This window comes from Lissotriton vulgaris, chromosome 3_1 (genome assembly GCF_964263255.1).
Source record: "Lissotriton vulgaris chromosome 3_1, aLisVul1.2, whole genome shotgun sequence".
NCBI lineage: Eukaryota > Metazoa > Chordata > Amphibia > Caudata > Salamandridae > Lissotriton > Lissotriton vulgaris.
In genome coordinates, this window is record NC_141689.1 from 708,899,941 (window position 1) to 708,916,307 (window position 16,367).

The 16,367-nt window shown below is 43.9% G+C and overlaps 1 protein-coding gene across 1 annotated transcript in view; it reads right to left on the reverse strand.

Moving 5' to 3' along the window:
- The window catches only part of TMEM232 (transmembrane protein 232), an 843,610-nt gene that overhangs the window by 393,323 nt on the left and 433,920 nt on the right, over positions 1-16,367 (reverse strand). Inside the window, exons 9-10 of the mRNA XM_086963014.1 lie at positions 10,421-10,544; positions 4,524-4,746 (exon numbers count right to left, since the gene is read on the reverse strand). Of these exons, the coding sequence (XP_086819140.1) occupies positions 4,524-4,746; positions 10,421-10,544 (347 nt within the window). The remainder of the gene's footprint in view (positions 1-4,523; positions 4,747-10,420; positions 10,545-16,367) is intronic.

The window sequence follows — 16,367 nt, forward strand, 5'->3', positions numbered from 1 at the left end:
ATACCTTCAGTGAAATCCAAATAGCGACCCTACAAAAAGGATTATCTTTTATTCCTACAGCTCATACCAACACCTTGGAGTTGGAAGTAAGCCTATTCAAACTCACCAGAAAATTGAGGCTTAGACATTTTTTTGAAAACGTAGTGGAAAAACAGACTATAACAGAAACGGATGAACTAAAAGGACTAAAAATGAGAAGCACTTACATGCCTCCACTCAGCCACAAAACAATAGATCTATACGAACAATTATGCAGCAAAGATCTAAAACTATTGAATACCAAACCAAAACCACACAAAATGAACATCACCAAAAAAGAATTTGGAATTCTCAAATCAATAGCTGGGAATCAGAAGATCATATGTCAAAAGGCAGATAAGGGAGGTGCCACAGTTATCCTCAATAAAACTTATTACCAAGAAACCATGTCCGAACACCTTAGAGATTTGAACCTATACATGGAAATTGACACAAACCCAATAACGGAAATCAAAAAAGTACTACAGAGTATAGTCCAGAAAGCCCACGACCAAGGAACGATCACGGAAAAAACATCCAAATACCTAACACAGGAACATCAAAGAACTCCAACAATGTATTTAGTTCCTAAAGTCCACAAAGATCTATGGAAACCTCCATGCAGACCAATAGTGTCTACCAAGCTAAGCATCCACGAACCAGTAGGGAAATATCTGGACAGATACCTTCAACCACTAGTCCTGAAAACCAGATCCTATTTAAAAGACACAACAGATTTCCTTTTAAAATTATCTTCTATCCAACCAGAAGAAAACATGATCATGGTCACAGTTGACGTCAAAGCTCTTTATACTTCAATACCACATCAACAAGGTCTGGAAGCTATTGAAAGCGCCCTCCTGGATAGTGAGTATCCTCAAGATCTCCGAATATTTCTTCTCGAACTAATGCAGTTCACATTACAACATAGCTATTTTGAACATAACAACAAATGGTATATGCAACAAAGCGGAACTTCAATGGGAAATTGCGCCGCTCCGGCGTACGCAAATCTGTTCATGGCAGCTTTTGAAGAAACCTATGTATTTCAAGACACAATTTGGATTAATAACATAGCGATGTATGTAAGATTCATAGACGACATATTTTTGATATGGAAGGGCCCAAAGAACCAACTGGAACAACAATTACAAACATTAGATTCCCAAATGGATCAAATCGGATTTACATGGAACATCCAAGAACTCACCATTCAATATCTCGATGTAGAAATAACCAAAAAAACAAACAAATTTTCCACAAACTTATACCGCAAACAAACAGACAGAAACAACCTGTTGTTATACAACAGCCATCATCCGCCAGCACTCAAAAAACATCTCCCGTATTCCCAGATGTTAAGGGTAAAGAGAGTGGTCTCAGAAGCCTCAATATGCAATGAACAAATGAAAGCAATGAAACAGAGATTCATCGAAAGAGGGTACCCTCTAGAAATCACCGAAATGGCACTCACACGAGCCCAACAAAAATCCAGACAGGAGTTACTAGTTCGGAAAACTACTACACCTAGCAACCGTATCACATGTGTAAGTAAATTTTCAACGGTCAGTACTCAGTTTAAAAAGATCATCAAGAAGCATTGGTCAATGCTCACAATGGAACCCGACTTCAAAGGAATCTTCTCAGAAGAACCCATATTTGCACATACCCGTGCAAAAAATTTAGCAGACTTTTTAAAACCACAGGAGGAAAGTCACATAGTCACCAAATTTCGAGGTACTACTCCGTGCTATAATTGTAACACGTGTAATAACATCATCAAAGGATCAAGTATAACACACCCACAAAAGGGTTTTCCCATATCCCTAAAAGTAAATGCAACATGCGACTCAAGTAACCTAATCTACATGATTAAATGCCCCTGTGGAGACGTTTATGTAGGCCACACTGAACGAAAACTAAAAGTCCGCATAAACGAACATAAAAGCACAATTAGACTCAAATCCAACAAAACGAGTGTGGCAGAACATTTCACTGAGAAGAAACATAACGTTGGCCAACTACGAGTATGTGTATTGGAAATGTTACCCAGAACTGAAAGTTTTACAAACAAAAACAAATTGTTAAAACAAGAGAACTATTGGATTTACAAGTTGGGAAGTTTAAAGCCTGGGGGACTCAATGAAAGGACTGAATTTCTTTGTTACTTATAATTTTTGTTAGTTCGGCATTCATAATAACTACATTATTGTATATCACCACAGTATTCTTTATGAACATTACGCTAGCGTATCAGCAGCAAATACACATAGTAGTACGAGCCCTGGTTTAGATCCCCTAACATAGAACAGTAAAGTTAGTGAAATCACACAAAAAAAACGGGTCCGCGAGAACTTAATAATGCGCATGCGCTAGGGGCGTAAACCGAAAGGAAACAGAACCAGTCCGCAGAGGAATGGCGTGGAAGACAGAAACGCTGTGGTAAGCCGCATTGCTTGCAACTTAAACTCAGAGCGTTAGATAAGAGCATTAACCCGTACCGGTGCAACAGCCATGAGTGTTACATGGAAGATAAACGCGCTGACGTTTTTGAAATGCGGTATAACCAGCGCGCAACGCGAGGTATATAATCTTAAAGGTGAACCCCGTAACATAGATGGCAGTTAACCAAGAGCAGGAATAGAGCGTAATGCATGATAGAAACTGAAATAGAGGAGAGAACATTCAGTTTGATACACTCGATAAACCTGAGAATAGAGGTTCACAAGGGTCCGTTAGTGAAACCAAGATAATATTTGATTGAAATGTATAGAGTTAAGTTGTAGAAGTATGCAAAACATATCATAGCATGTTAAATTGAAAATGCGTATTTTTCATTTGTAGATCAATTATTTCCCTGATGAAGGCAGATTATACTGCCGAAATGCATTGGATGTATTACGTGAAATAACGGAAATAATGCTTTGAAAAAAGAAACAATTTCATGAGAAATAAATGAAATGTTCAGAAACAATGGAATAATTGTGTTATTTTGAAATACAACCCATAAACGCTTCAGTGAATGAACAAAAGATAAACTGAGAGCTGATTCAGCACACATCGGTGCCCGGGGGGACAGCTATACCCAGCCAGGTACAGCTGCTATCGCAGGATTTTAATATATGGCATTACTATGTCAGATAATTTAACATGCTTGTGCTGACAAGATCTAGGCCTAGAGATATTTTAGCCCCATTGCGAATGTACTTAGATAAATGTACCTAAAAAAACACGATGCTAATATCGATAATTCTGCCTGGAAGTAGACTGATTGTATATGTGATAATAATGCGTTTCTTCCCCAGTGCTGATATTAGAACTACATTTAGGTCTATATTGTCATACGCCTGAGAAACCTACTTCTTAAGTGAAGTTTATTTTGCAATTTTGACTGTTTCACGCGTCTTGTTATTGATCGCCATACTCATACGACTATCATATTGCTGGATTGATAGATTTACTCCTCTTTATTTTTGATGTTTTCCGTTTTTGAAATCAATAAATATAAAAAAATAAAAAGCAATCAACGGAGAACAGTGTGATGAGCAGCAGGGAAGCACAGGATGGTGTTCAGCGAGGAGCATAGGGAGGTGCAGCAGGAGAGCACAGGGCGGGTCACCTGGGAGTACAGGGTGCGTGCCTCAAGGGGGGCTTGTGAGATGGACCTCAGACAAGCACCGGGTGATTTATTACATTGGGGCATGAGTGCTGTGCATCAATGGAACACTGTTTTTTGTGCAGTTCAAGGCCCAGGGCTGCGTGATGAGTGCACTCAGTGGGTGCTGTACAAAAGTTGCATTCAGTGAATGATGTACATTTGGCATGGTTTTGTTTTACAAAATAATATATCTCATCTTAATGGTGACAGTGTATTTGCAGCTGCTGCTGCAATAAACTAAAGTGCATTCTGCTGTGTCTGCTGTGTGGTGCATGAGCAAAATATTAGAGGTCAGAGACTCGCAGACTGAACCTGGTGAGGCGATGGACTGCCTTGCCTCACATGACCAGATTTCATTTACTTGGCTCTGGTAGAAAATAAATCTGGAAATGCTCATAAAATAATGCAACAGAGAAGCAAAAATCCACTCTTGAAAAATGATGCTGGCTGCTCAATCTAATCATAGTGCAGCATTTCCTCTCATCACAGCACTGCCCTAATTAGATATTGTATTCATAAGTCTTTGGCCTGTATGAATTCCATTGCGTGATATTCATGAAGCTAAACCTGCAGTGCTAGCTTCCTTTACAGGCACAGCCAGTGTGCATTTTACAGCGGACAGAAATTTGGTTTTTATTGCGTCCTTACAGTGCATTTAAATGTTGCGGTTAGAAGAACAATTCTCCACGTGCAGACTTTAGCAATGGTTTCAGCACATCATATTAATCTCTCCAATGACGCGTCAGTAAATCAAACTCTCGACGCACTGTGTCTAGAGAAAGCATCAAGCCCACCACTGACAAAAACATTATTTTCACAAAACATACCCCTGTACCGCCATACTTACAGTTATAGCCAGATGGGATTATGTGCCCCAAGAGTCCGCACAAACTTGAGTCTTGCATTTCATTTCTTGGATTGGCCGACGAAGATTCAGTGTTAAAACCAACAAGTGCATATTTTTGAATTTCGGCGGTGTCAGCGCTCACGCAGATGTCAGCAAGCACCGCGCTGTAGACGGAGATCACCTCCCAGGGCCAGGAGGTGAAATCAGGGGGGCAGTCTTCATCCTGTGCACATTTTGAAAACACAAATTAAGAATTGTGTTCATGTGTGCAAGGTGCACCACAGCTAAAATCACAGTGAGATTGTCGTAAAAATATACATCATTCCTTATTTAAAAAAATGTAATTCGATTTTACACGGTTCCATTACTCAATATGTAACTCCTGTACTTTTCTTCTATTACTTTATGCTAGTAATATTTATAAAGTGGTCATTCAAGGTTCATGTAGGGTGTAATACCATCACCTTCAGCCACACCACCGAACTCCCATGGACTGATCATCGATGCGTCCACTTCACCTTCAGAACACCCACCATCCACAGGCATCAGCACCTGCTTCCACAAAGAAACTGGACAAGAATCGCTGACGACCAGCTAACCTCATCACTCAGCAAGTCCACCCCAACCATCGCGGAAAACGACTACCCCAACACCGCAGCCCGAACCCTGCACAGATGGATCTCCAACAGCGCCAACACCATACCTCCCCTCAAGAAAAACAACACCCATGCCAAGAAAGCTTGATGGTTCTCCACCGAACTTCGAGAGTCCAGACACACTTGCCGCCACCACGAAAAGGCCTGGAATAACACCAAATCCACAGAAGCTCACAACTTCAGAGCCGCCACCAACCCCCACCACCAACTCATCAGAAAAATGAGGAAAAAAGCGATTGAAGCCAGAATCTCCACTCATGCACACAACAGCAAAGAACTTTTCAACATCAAGGAGTTCGCCCAACCCACCAGCGAGTCCACCGTCATCCCTCCCTCACAAGACCTCTGCGACAAGCTTAACACCTTTTTCCACCACAAAATCAAGAGCATCTACGACAACTTTGACGAAGGCAACCAACACACTGAACTCTCACCCTCCACCCCCTACACCCTGAAGCCAGCAATTGACAACTGGACAGCCCTCCCAACCGAAGACACACTGAAGACGATGAAGTCAATCCACTCCAGGGCCCCCACGAACCCCTGCCCCCACCACATTTTCAACAGAGCCGCCAAAACCATCGCACCCATGCTCTGCCACACCATCAACCGCTCCCTGGCAACTGCCTTGTTCCCTGATAATTGGAAACACGCTGAGATCAACCCCTCCTGAAGAAACCCTCGGTGGACCCCACCGAACTCAAAAACTACAGACCCATCTCCCTGCTCGCATTCCCAGCGAAAGTCATTGAGAAACGAATCAACAGCCAACTCGCCACATTCATATAAGAGCACAACATCCTCGACTCCTCCCAATCCGGCTTCAGAAAAAAACACAGTACGGAAACCGCCCTCCTCGCCGCAACAGACTTCATCCATACCTTACTGGACAAAGGAGAAACAGCAGCCCTCGCCCTCCTCGACCTCTCTGGGGTGTTCGACACAGTCTCTCACCGCACCCTTATACGCAGACTCCATGACTCAGGGATCCAAGAAAAGGCCCTTGACTGGATCCGCTCCTTCCTCTCCGGCAGAACACAGCGGATCAGACTCCCCCCTTTCCTCCCGGACCTTACATCTACCACCTGTGGAGTCCCCCAGGGGTCCTCCCTCAACCCTACGCTCATCAACATCTACATGGCTCCGCTCGCCCCCATTGTCAGAACCTACGGACTCAACATTGTGTTATACGCAGACAATACCCAATTCATCCTCTCCCTATCTAACGAACCCAACATCACCAGACACAACTTTCGAAAAGGCATGGAAGCTGTCGCCAAATGGATGAAAAACAGCTGCCTACAACTAAATAGACCAACAAAACGAAAGTACTCATCATGGTCCCAAACCCCGATGCCAGGAACAACACCTGGTGGCCCCTTGCCCTCGTGATCCCGCCCACCCCCACGAACCACGCACACAAACTGGGAATCATCCGGGACTCAGAGCTCAAAATGGACTGCCAGATAAACTCAGTCTCGTCCTCCTGCTTCCACACCCTCCGCCTCCTAAGTAAGACCTTCAAATGGATCCCCCTCGAACACAGAAAGATCGTCACTCATGCCCAGGTCACAAGCAGGCTAGACTACGGCAACGCACTCTATGCCGGAATAAACAAAAAACCTCACAGCAAGCTACAGAACATCCAAAACGCTGCTGCAAGACTGGTCCTCAACCTGCCAAGACACTGCCACATCTCCCAGCACCTGAGCACACTCCACTGGCTCCCCATCGAAGCTAGAGTCACAATTTTAAGATGCTAACCCACACTCACAAGGCCCTCCACGACACCGGACCAGCATACCTGAATAGCCAACTCAAATTCCACGCACCCCAAAGGACCTAACGATCAGCCCAGCTCTCCTATGCTGTGGTCCCCGGCACCAGAAAGACCATATCGGGAGGCCGCTCCTTCTCCTTCTTCACTGACAGAGCCTGGAACGACCTTCCGCTCTGCCTCAGACAGACATCGCTCTCCATCTTCGCAAGAAACCTCAAAACCTGAATCTTTGACAGACCCCTCCTTGATGGACTGGAAACTGCGACTCCCCTCACCACTCAGCGCCTTGAGACCCTTACGTGTGAGTAGTGGCGCTTAACAAACACCTGATTAATTTATTTGATTGTAACAGGGTAACTCCTGACTGAGTGAAAGGTCTGGGAAGCTCATCCTATCTGGAATAGAGTTGTGTTCATTGTGCTTTAAAAGTTAGACTGATTTTATGAATTTTTTTTTTTATGAGGCTGACACAATACTATTGAATGTAATTTAATGCAAGGTCCACTGCATATACAGGTCTAATATCCACGTCAGTTGGCACTTATTCCAGGTGGCAGCTCACCGGATGCACTTTATTGGCAATCTTGCTTGTAGTTCCACTGAAGCAGACATGCTTCTTTCAGTGTGCGTTGTAACCACTGTCATGAACACAGATGCGATTGCTTGTGATAGAAAGCAATGCCCTGGAGATCCACTACCCTGGTATCAAGACAGAATAGGCCAAACATACAAAGCAGTTTTTGGTGGCAAATGCTCCGATTCAGAGTTTAACTGAAAAACTGCTTGTAGCCATGTATTAAATCAGGGGCCTCCGACAGTAGCTTGCTAGCAACCTGGAAGTAGCTCCGTGAAGTAGAGCACAGTACATAATTCATGTTCAAAGTCTTTTTTTTTAAGATGACTGCACATCTCTGTACTCTTGGAGTGGCCACCAGTCAAACCAATTTCAGTGCCCCATGTTTACACACACAGTAACAACCGATGGTATCTGCAACATGAACCACAGGCTCAATTTAGCAAATCACATGCAGATTATTCACTTTGCAAGGGTCACTGTATCCGTCGAACAGCGCCGGGGCTCTGGTCAGGAAGCAGCTTGCACCAGCCCATTTCTCCTGTTAGCGCTGCCTAAAGTAGAACCAACTACTAACCATTAAAGTGGGAGAGGGTGTGGCATTATGGTCAGAGTTGCTGACTTTGGTGTAGGGGAACCAGGTTCAAGTCTCAGCGTCAACTCAACATCCTGTGATTCTAGGCCAATCATTTAATATTCCTGTGCCTAAAAAAATTTCCTTAACTGGTGCCCATGAAAAGCGCTGGTGTTCATAATTAAGCGCTGGGGCTGAGCACCAAAAAAACACTGGCTCAAATTAAGCACTGGTACATTATGTATGCTTAGGTGTGCAATTATGTATGTGTCTGGTGTTGAGTCCCTCCTTGAAAGACCTCGGGGCATATTATCAAGGGGGTTCATCTCTGCTTTTTTGGCTTTAAAAGCCAAGAAAGCGGAGATAAAATTATCTCCCTATTACCTAGCTGTCGTAGCTAGTAGGAGATAGCGACCATCTTGGGCCCCACTTTGCATGTCAGTGATATTTATCACTAATGACATGCAAAGTGGGCGTGCCAAGATGTTAGCAACTGGAAACAGTCGCTAACATCGCTATCTCCTATTACCAACTTTTGGAGATATTCGCGCTAAGCGCGAATATCTCCAAAAGCTAACACCTGCCCTGAGCAGTTCATAGCCATGTTATCCTATGGGAGGTGGATAATATGGCTAAGAGCATTAGCTCGGTAATGCATGAATATCGCGGACTTTCAGCGATATTCATGCATTGCGGCCGATTTTTATCGCATTTGCGATAAACTTTGGTAATACCAAGGTTTATTTGCGATAAAAATCACTGCAGCTTAGCGGTAAATTTTTGTCTCTAACCAAGCAATAGCGATAATTATCGCTATTGCTTGGTAATATGCCCCCTCGTTTTTTTCTTTTTGTTGACAGAACGCTCTCTCACTTCAAATGGAGACTCTCGGCACTGAGAGAAGCTGCAAGCCAAAGGTGCAGGTAAGGAGGTATAGGTCACTGTTAAAAAGTCCGGTTTTTAACGTCTCCCTCAAATGCAACAAAGATGGCAAACATCGATTTCAACAGGAACAGAATTAAATGGGAAGGCTCCCAAAATCCGGAAGGAATGGCTGCACCCTTCTTCCCTTTGTCATGGAACCAAGAGGTTTGGTTTAGAAGCTGATCTTAGATTGTGGGAGGGCGTATACCTATTTAATATTTTGGTAAGCAGAAAGGAAGTTACAGTACTGTAGATCTTGTAAATGCTGCATGAGAATCTAAAGGTTATAAGTTCCCTTATGGACACACCAATTAAGTTGCTTAATTCAAAATTGTGTAGCCATAGATAGCCCCTTGCTAGGGAACTTTTATTCTTTTCCAGTGTATTCATTGATTTAAAAGGTAATCCGATATCGGCTATTTGGTGTAGTGAAGACGCAATTGGACAAACATACTGGCCACTTGAATTTTATGAGAGAAGCTAAGAAAAGGAAAACACATTTTAAGAGACAAATTTGATATAAACAGGGTGTGGGTGATACTGGAGATTTGATGATTCACGTGAAAGTACATGCCTAAACAGAAGCCAAGGTTATGTACCATAGTGACAGGTTGGGGACTGTCCCATAGTTGGGAGGGTCAGAATACCCTATCGAAATAATCATAATTGTGCCAGAGATTATCCCTTTTGATTGAGGCACCATATACAGTTGGTGTTTTCTGACACCAAGAATGGCTTTCAGGGTGAGACTTTATGACGCAACCGTTGCGTAGGAATGGTGCAACGAGGAGAAATACTTTTATTTCTCCTCTTCTGTTCCTCTTTCTAAGCATACTGCACTCTGCAGTAAGAATAGAAAGAGAAAAAATACATTAATTATTGTTTTTGTCAGGAAGGTGTCCCTTCCTACACAAAAACAATAATCCCTGCATGGCAGCAATTGTGCGACAGTGCAGTTGAAATCACAGGAATACGTCATAGTGTTGTTAAGATGAGAGATCCCTGTACATTGAAAATGATGCAGCATGGCGCAGCTAAATGGCTTGCTGAGCCGCACTGCGTCCTTTTCTTGCAGGTGAGGCCCTACAGTGAAAATAAACATACATTTTACTGCTACTATTTAATTCTCAATTCTCTACCAAACAGACATGCTGAATGTAGTGCACGAGAAGATATCTTTACCTGTATCTAGAATCAGGCATGTTCTTTGGGGGTACCTGGCATACACGTCTGTCTGTGCACATACTCCTGGCAAGCAAGTGTTGCCAGGTACCAGACAGGCACGGAAATACTACAGATGGAAGTGCACTCTAGAGCCCACCACAACACCACTGCATCGAGTTCTTCTCTACACATATACAATACTTCCTTAAATAGTAATGCTGTTACCGGCGTTTGCAGAAAGTCGGTGTTTGGAATGACAGCTCCCATTAAATCCAGTAACGCCTGCAAACAGCACGCGTTTAGTTTGGCTGCTTCTCCCAGGACAAACAAAGCTAGGACCGAATCCATCCTGAATGTTTCAAAACAGAAAATAGATATTTTAAATCAAGACGAAATAACAAAATGTAATATGAGTATATATGTATTGTATTTGAGATAATCGATGTAGCTCAGCTCTCGAAACAAGGGGTAGTGCAGTTCTGTAGAAACACTGTAATGCAGTTGGAACACTTCAAAGGTAAGAGGCCGAATTACAAATGTGAGCACAGAGGACCTCATTCATGGAATTTAGCCGCAGGGCAGCACAGCACAGCACATTGCTGCGCTGCCCTACGCCAAAGTAAAAGGGCAGGTATTCACTGTATTTAAGCAATATGTTGCATTCCTGTCCTTTCTGCCTGCGCTGGTGCCTAGCGCCAACATAGGCACCCTTGCACCAAGGTGCAAAAATAATCCTACGAGGCGTTTTCCTCTTTCTATGTTTACTGCTAAATGCAGCACACATGGAAAGAGGAAAAAACGAGGAGTAATTAACACATTTCTCCTTGTTACCCCTCACCTCTGGAGGCATAAGGATTTGATGCTTCCTAGGTTTACATCACTTTGTAAATCTGGGGCAGCCTCAGATTTCATGGATGTTGCATGGTGAAACCACCCGCAACACCCATGGAAAGCCTCCAGGGCACAGAGTAAGGTGACACAGCGATTTGCATTGCATTGCCTTATTCATGATTTTTGTGGCCAGTCAAAGTTACTTGGGTGGCTTTGAGTGGCTTCATAAATTGAAATGAGAGTCCTGCGCCACGCATGTACCACTATACGTGGTGCAAAGGTGACACAGGGCTCTCATAAGTAAGCCCCAGAATGTGCTACTTTAGAACATGTCTCTGCCACAGTTGTGAGCTAACCTGGTGTATTTAATAGTTGAAGAGAGAGCTGGAACAGCGGTATTTCACCACCTTAGACAGAGGTAAATGGTTGTTTGTCCTCAGGATTTTGAAGACATGTTCTGCTTTTTGAAGGAAATGTATTAGCATTTGTTGACATCTCTAAAGTAATCATACACCAAAACAAAATACAAAATAGTACCATAAAGCAAAATGATAACACAGCAAAACAGTAACAGGCAATAAATCAACCACACTGCTCAAAAAGAGCACAAGACAAAATCCACAGCAAAACACATTACTGCAGAACAAAAACACAACACACAAAATAACTCAAAACATCCACACCATAACAAAATGTAACACAATAAACATGCACAAATATTCTTCTCACACAATACCACCTCCACAAATTTGCATTCAAATTACAGAGGTAAATGGTGTTTGCACCAAATATTGCCTTATGTAACACCAAGGATGATTTAATAGTATCAGGGAGAAATGTTTTGTGATATTGCCCTAGGTGGTGTACAGATGAAGGTTCGGTGTCTGAATATGCAGATCAAAGAGAGAGAGAGGACTAGATAAGCTAGCCCGTATCCCCAATGTTATATATATAAATCAATGTGGACTAGCTAGTTTAGGGGGGAGGTTTTTAAATGACTCAGGTACGCCAGACAATAATAAATAAGGAAAAAAGCACTGTTTTCCTTATAAAGCCCTCACCCACCGACCTAGTCGGTGGCATGCTTCATCATCGGGCCCACCACAGTGGCACCGAATGTGCCCCGGGTGTGCTACAATGCCAGGTGACTGCGGAGCTGGTATATTGCTGAGTGTGCAGTGAGGGGGTGAGATAAGTGAAGTTTAAAATGCTATACAGGAGGTCCCAGCACCCGAGGGTTAACAATATTTAATAAACTGGGCCTCTGTTAGCAGGTTAAAAAAGGCAAGAGGACGTTAAAGGAGTGTTATAATGACCTCCGGCGCCCAGTGTGGTCTACATGTTTCAGCCAGTGCCTTTTAATTCTAAGCTGGCTTTCCTCAGGACCAAAGAGAAATGTGAAAAGGTGCAAACTTATAATAAATTTAACTTAAGTGTGTGTCTTATTTTGACTATGTGTTGCGCACGCTAAGGCGCTATAACTGTTAGAGGGGGATTCCCTCAAGCTTTTCTACACAGAACACATAGGACAAAGACAAGACGTACAAGGTAGAGTCATATTAGGGTGGCATGAATAAAAACCACTGTTTGCCGGCTTATAAGGTGGTGTGCGACCTATATGCAGCTAGAGTGAGCTCATGGAGACTCCATGGAGCTGGTGAGGGTATAATGAACCGTTAGTGAGGGGTGGTGGGCTAAAAAACGAAATCACAAGGTGAGGTACAGGAAAGTATAGATACTAGGTCCTCACTCTGTTATTTCTCAGTAAAAAGCCTCATGGGTCGCCTGGCAGAGAAAGAGACCCTGTGGAGATAAATGAGATACACAAGGCTATCTAACCTGTAGGGAGAAGAGGAGTAGTTGCTTACCCCATTTTGCAGGACAGGAGGTTTGTTTTTACTCACGAGTAGTTCGGTCTGGTTCCTCCTTGGACCTATTCGTCCTTCCGCGGTGCCCGATGTGAGGTGAGTGGGCCGCCTTACTTGTAATTTATACTGTTCTCTTAATTTGAGTTCTGCATGGGGTCATCCTGGCACAATACCTACGAACTAATACAGCTCCAACTGGCCTTTTGGTCACCAATGCCCCCAGGATTTTCCTGGATGATGCAGCATTTCGCAAGGACTGGGCCCAGATCGCCTGGCACTGCACCAGGGACTGGCTAGTCCTCATTATCAAAACTGCAAAACGCCTATCAGACGCAATTATGATAGAGATTCAAGCGACGGAGTCACACTTCAAAACCACCTTGACAGGCTTCAAGAAGAAACTTGAGGACCAAAACCGCGAAATAGCGGAATATAAAGATTATCTAACTCAGACCAAAATCTAAAAATTCGAAAAAGATCTGAAGAGATTCAGCTATTCCAAAATCTACCCGTACTCGGAGGATGACTACACCCCCCCCAAAAAATCGTCTGATAACTCGGACAACAGTTCCATCTCAAGCGCCTCAAGCAACTCAAGCTCAGGATCCAACACACCGAGAGGGAGAGGCAGACGCGGACAACACTGGCAACAACCATGGCAAGGTCCCCAAAACCACAATTTTGGTCCAGCACCTCCCCTCTTTGGCCATCTACCACCCCCTTACTTTGGATACCCACATATGTACCCCCAAGGCAATATGCCCTTCTTTCAAGGAAACTAAAACCAGCGGTATCCTTTTTAATCCCAGGGCAGAAAAGGACGGGGCAGGAGACGGAACCCGGGACATGTCCAATGGGCACCCGAGGAAGAACCCGTGAGCTCCAACACAAGAAACAAAACCAGGGAACAACCGGGAACCAGCAAATAACAGCTGCAAATAACACCCCCATGCCCACTGGTGTTCAACCTATCGGATACACAGCTAACCTTAGAGGAAATGGAAGTACTTAATAAAGGCCTTTCATTTGTCCCAACACCAAGATTGGACATGTTCACACTACATGTAGAACTCGCCGAGTTCTTCAGAAAACTCAAATTAAAGGCTTTTTTTGAGAAAAAAGATAATACCATCATTGAAGCAGGAGGTACGCCGAACGAGACGGGATTGAGAGTGAAATCCACCTTCACCCCCCCGCCAGGCAGTATCCCAGTCGAAATCCTGACATTCGAACAGGCAGTCTACACGGAAGTACAACAACTCCAGCAAAAAGACACTTTCAATAACCTATCCAACAAAGACAGAAGCACCATCCAGCGCCTACAGAGTGACCCCACTCTTGTCATCAAACCGGCTGACAAAGGCGGTGGCATAGTCCTCATGAACAAGACGGACTATGACCAGGAATGTAAGAGGCTCCTCATCGACACCAGGAACTACAAACGCCTCACCAAAGACCCAACTGAACAACTACAAGTCACCATCAACCGACTGGTTATTAATGCCAGAGACAATGAACATATCTCAAAACAAGAGGCGGATTATCTATGCCCCAAAGAAATAAAGACCCCATATTTCTACACTGTTCCCAAAATACACAAGGGCATCACTCCACCACCGGGGAGACCTATCGTATCTGGGATAAAGTCACTCCTGGAGCCCCTATCCCGGTTTTGTGATTTCTTTCTGAACCCCCTGGTCCAAAAGACCCCCTCCTATATAAAAGACACCAAACACCTATTAAGTGTAATTCAGGAACTTGACTTTGACCCCACCGCAGAACTAATGGCAGGACTAGACATAGAAAGTCTATACACTAGCCTACCACAGGACGCGACACTACAAGTGTTACACGACGTCCGAATGGCAAACCCCTGGGAACATAACACCCCCCGCAGTTTCATCTTGGACTGCGCTGCCCTGGCTCTCAAAGAGAACTATTTTGAATATGAAGGCACCTTCTACTTGCAGACAAATGGTACGTCTATGGGCAGTGTTTTTGCCCCAAGCGTGGCAGGATTGTATGTGGCCCATTTTGAAGACATACACGTACAACAACCCACCAACCCCTTCTCCACCAACATAAGAGTATGGCGTCGTTATATCGACGACATACTCTTAATATGGAAAGGTAACCAAGAATCATTGGACAACTTCATGCTTTCGATTAACCAATTAGGCCCATATTTACGTTTCACTTGCACCAGCAGTGCCACTGAACTACCCTTCCTAGACTTAAATATCAGACCCGAGAATGGAAAACTCACTACCACCACCTTCTACAAACCTACAGCAAGAAATTCTTTACTAAGGTTTGACAGCTTCCACCCCCGACACTTGAGGGAAAACTTGCCCTATGGGCAGTTCTTACGCATCAGGCGTAATTGCAGCAACATCAAGGATTATAAACAGCAGTCCAACGACCTGGTACACAAAAACCCAGGGACCGTGGCTACCCCTTAGGATAATAAACCAAACCCAAAAAAGAGCTAGGAACCAGAACAGGGAGGCACTCCTAGAAACCTTCGAAAAACCAGAGGAAGAACCAATCCTTACCTGCGTGACAACGTATAATACAGTATCTAATCAAGTATCTAACATCATACAACGAAACTGGAAAATCATCAACTCCGGCACCAGACAATGGGAGAAACCACGCTTCGCCTACAAAAGGGCCACCAATCTAAGGGACCAATTGGTAAACACCAGACCACGTACAACTCAGAGCAAAGATAACACCATTGTCAACGCATGGGGTCTGCCCAAAATCACCGGTCACCAACCCTGTAACAACTGCAGTGTATGCCACCTAACATCTCCGTCAAAAACACTCAACTTGGAACCAGGCAAAACCTGGACACAACGACAGTTCACGAACTGTAACTCTACCAATCTGGTATACTTGATCACCTGCAGATGTGGCCTGAGATACATCGGCATGACGACCCGAAAAGTACGCACAAGAATGACGGAACATAGAAGTACAATAAGATGTGGGAAAAATATAAGCAAGCTCACAGATCACTTCCTAACCCACAACCACACACCCAATGACTTCACCTGGACTGTCATTGAGAAGTTTGACAATGCCAGAGATGAGAGAATCCTTCTACAAAAAGAGCAGCGCTGGATATACCGGTTAGCCACACACATCCATGGCCTGAACGATGCCATTCCATGGAACAACCTAACTGTATAAACATAACTCTTTAACATCATTGCGCATAAGCCAGTTTTCCACAAAAATCCATAGCCTGGACGATGCTTGTCCATAGAACAACCTTACTATATAAACACTACCTAACACTACTGTGGAACAACTTCCTTATAGCACCATATATTGGAAGATTACCAGTGCCTATTTGCCCCTGCATGAGCGCCCCTTCTCTGACCCTCCCTCTCCCATAGTGTTTTTTCCCCAGTGTCCTTCAGTGCACACTATGCACTCTCCACACATGTGAGAATATCTCACTT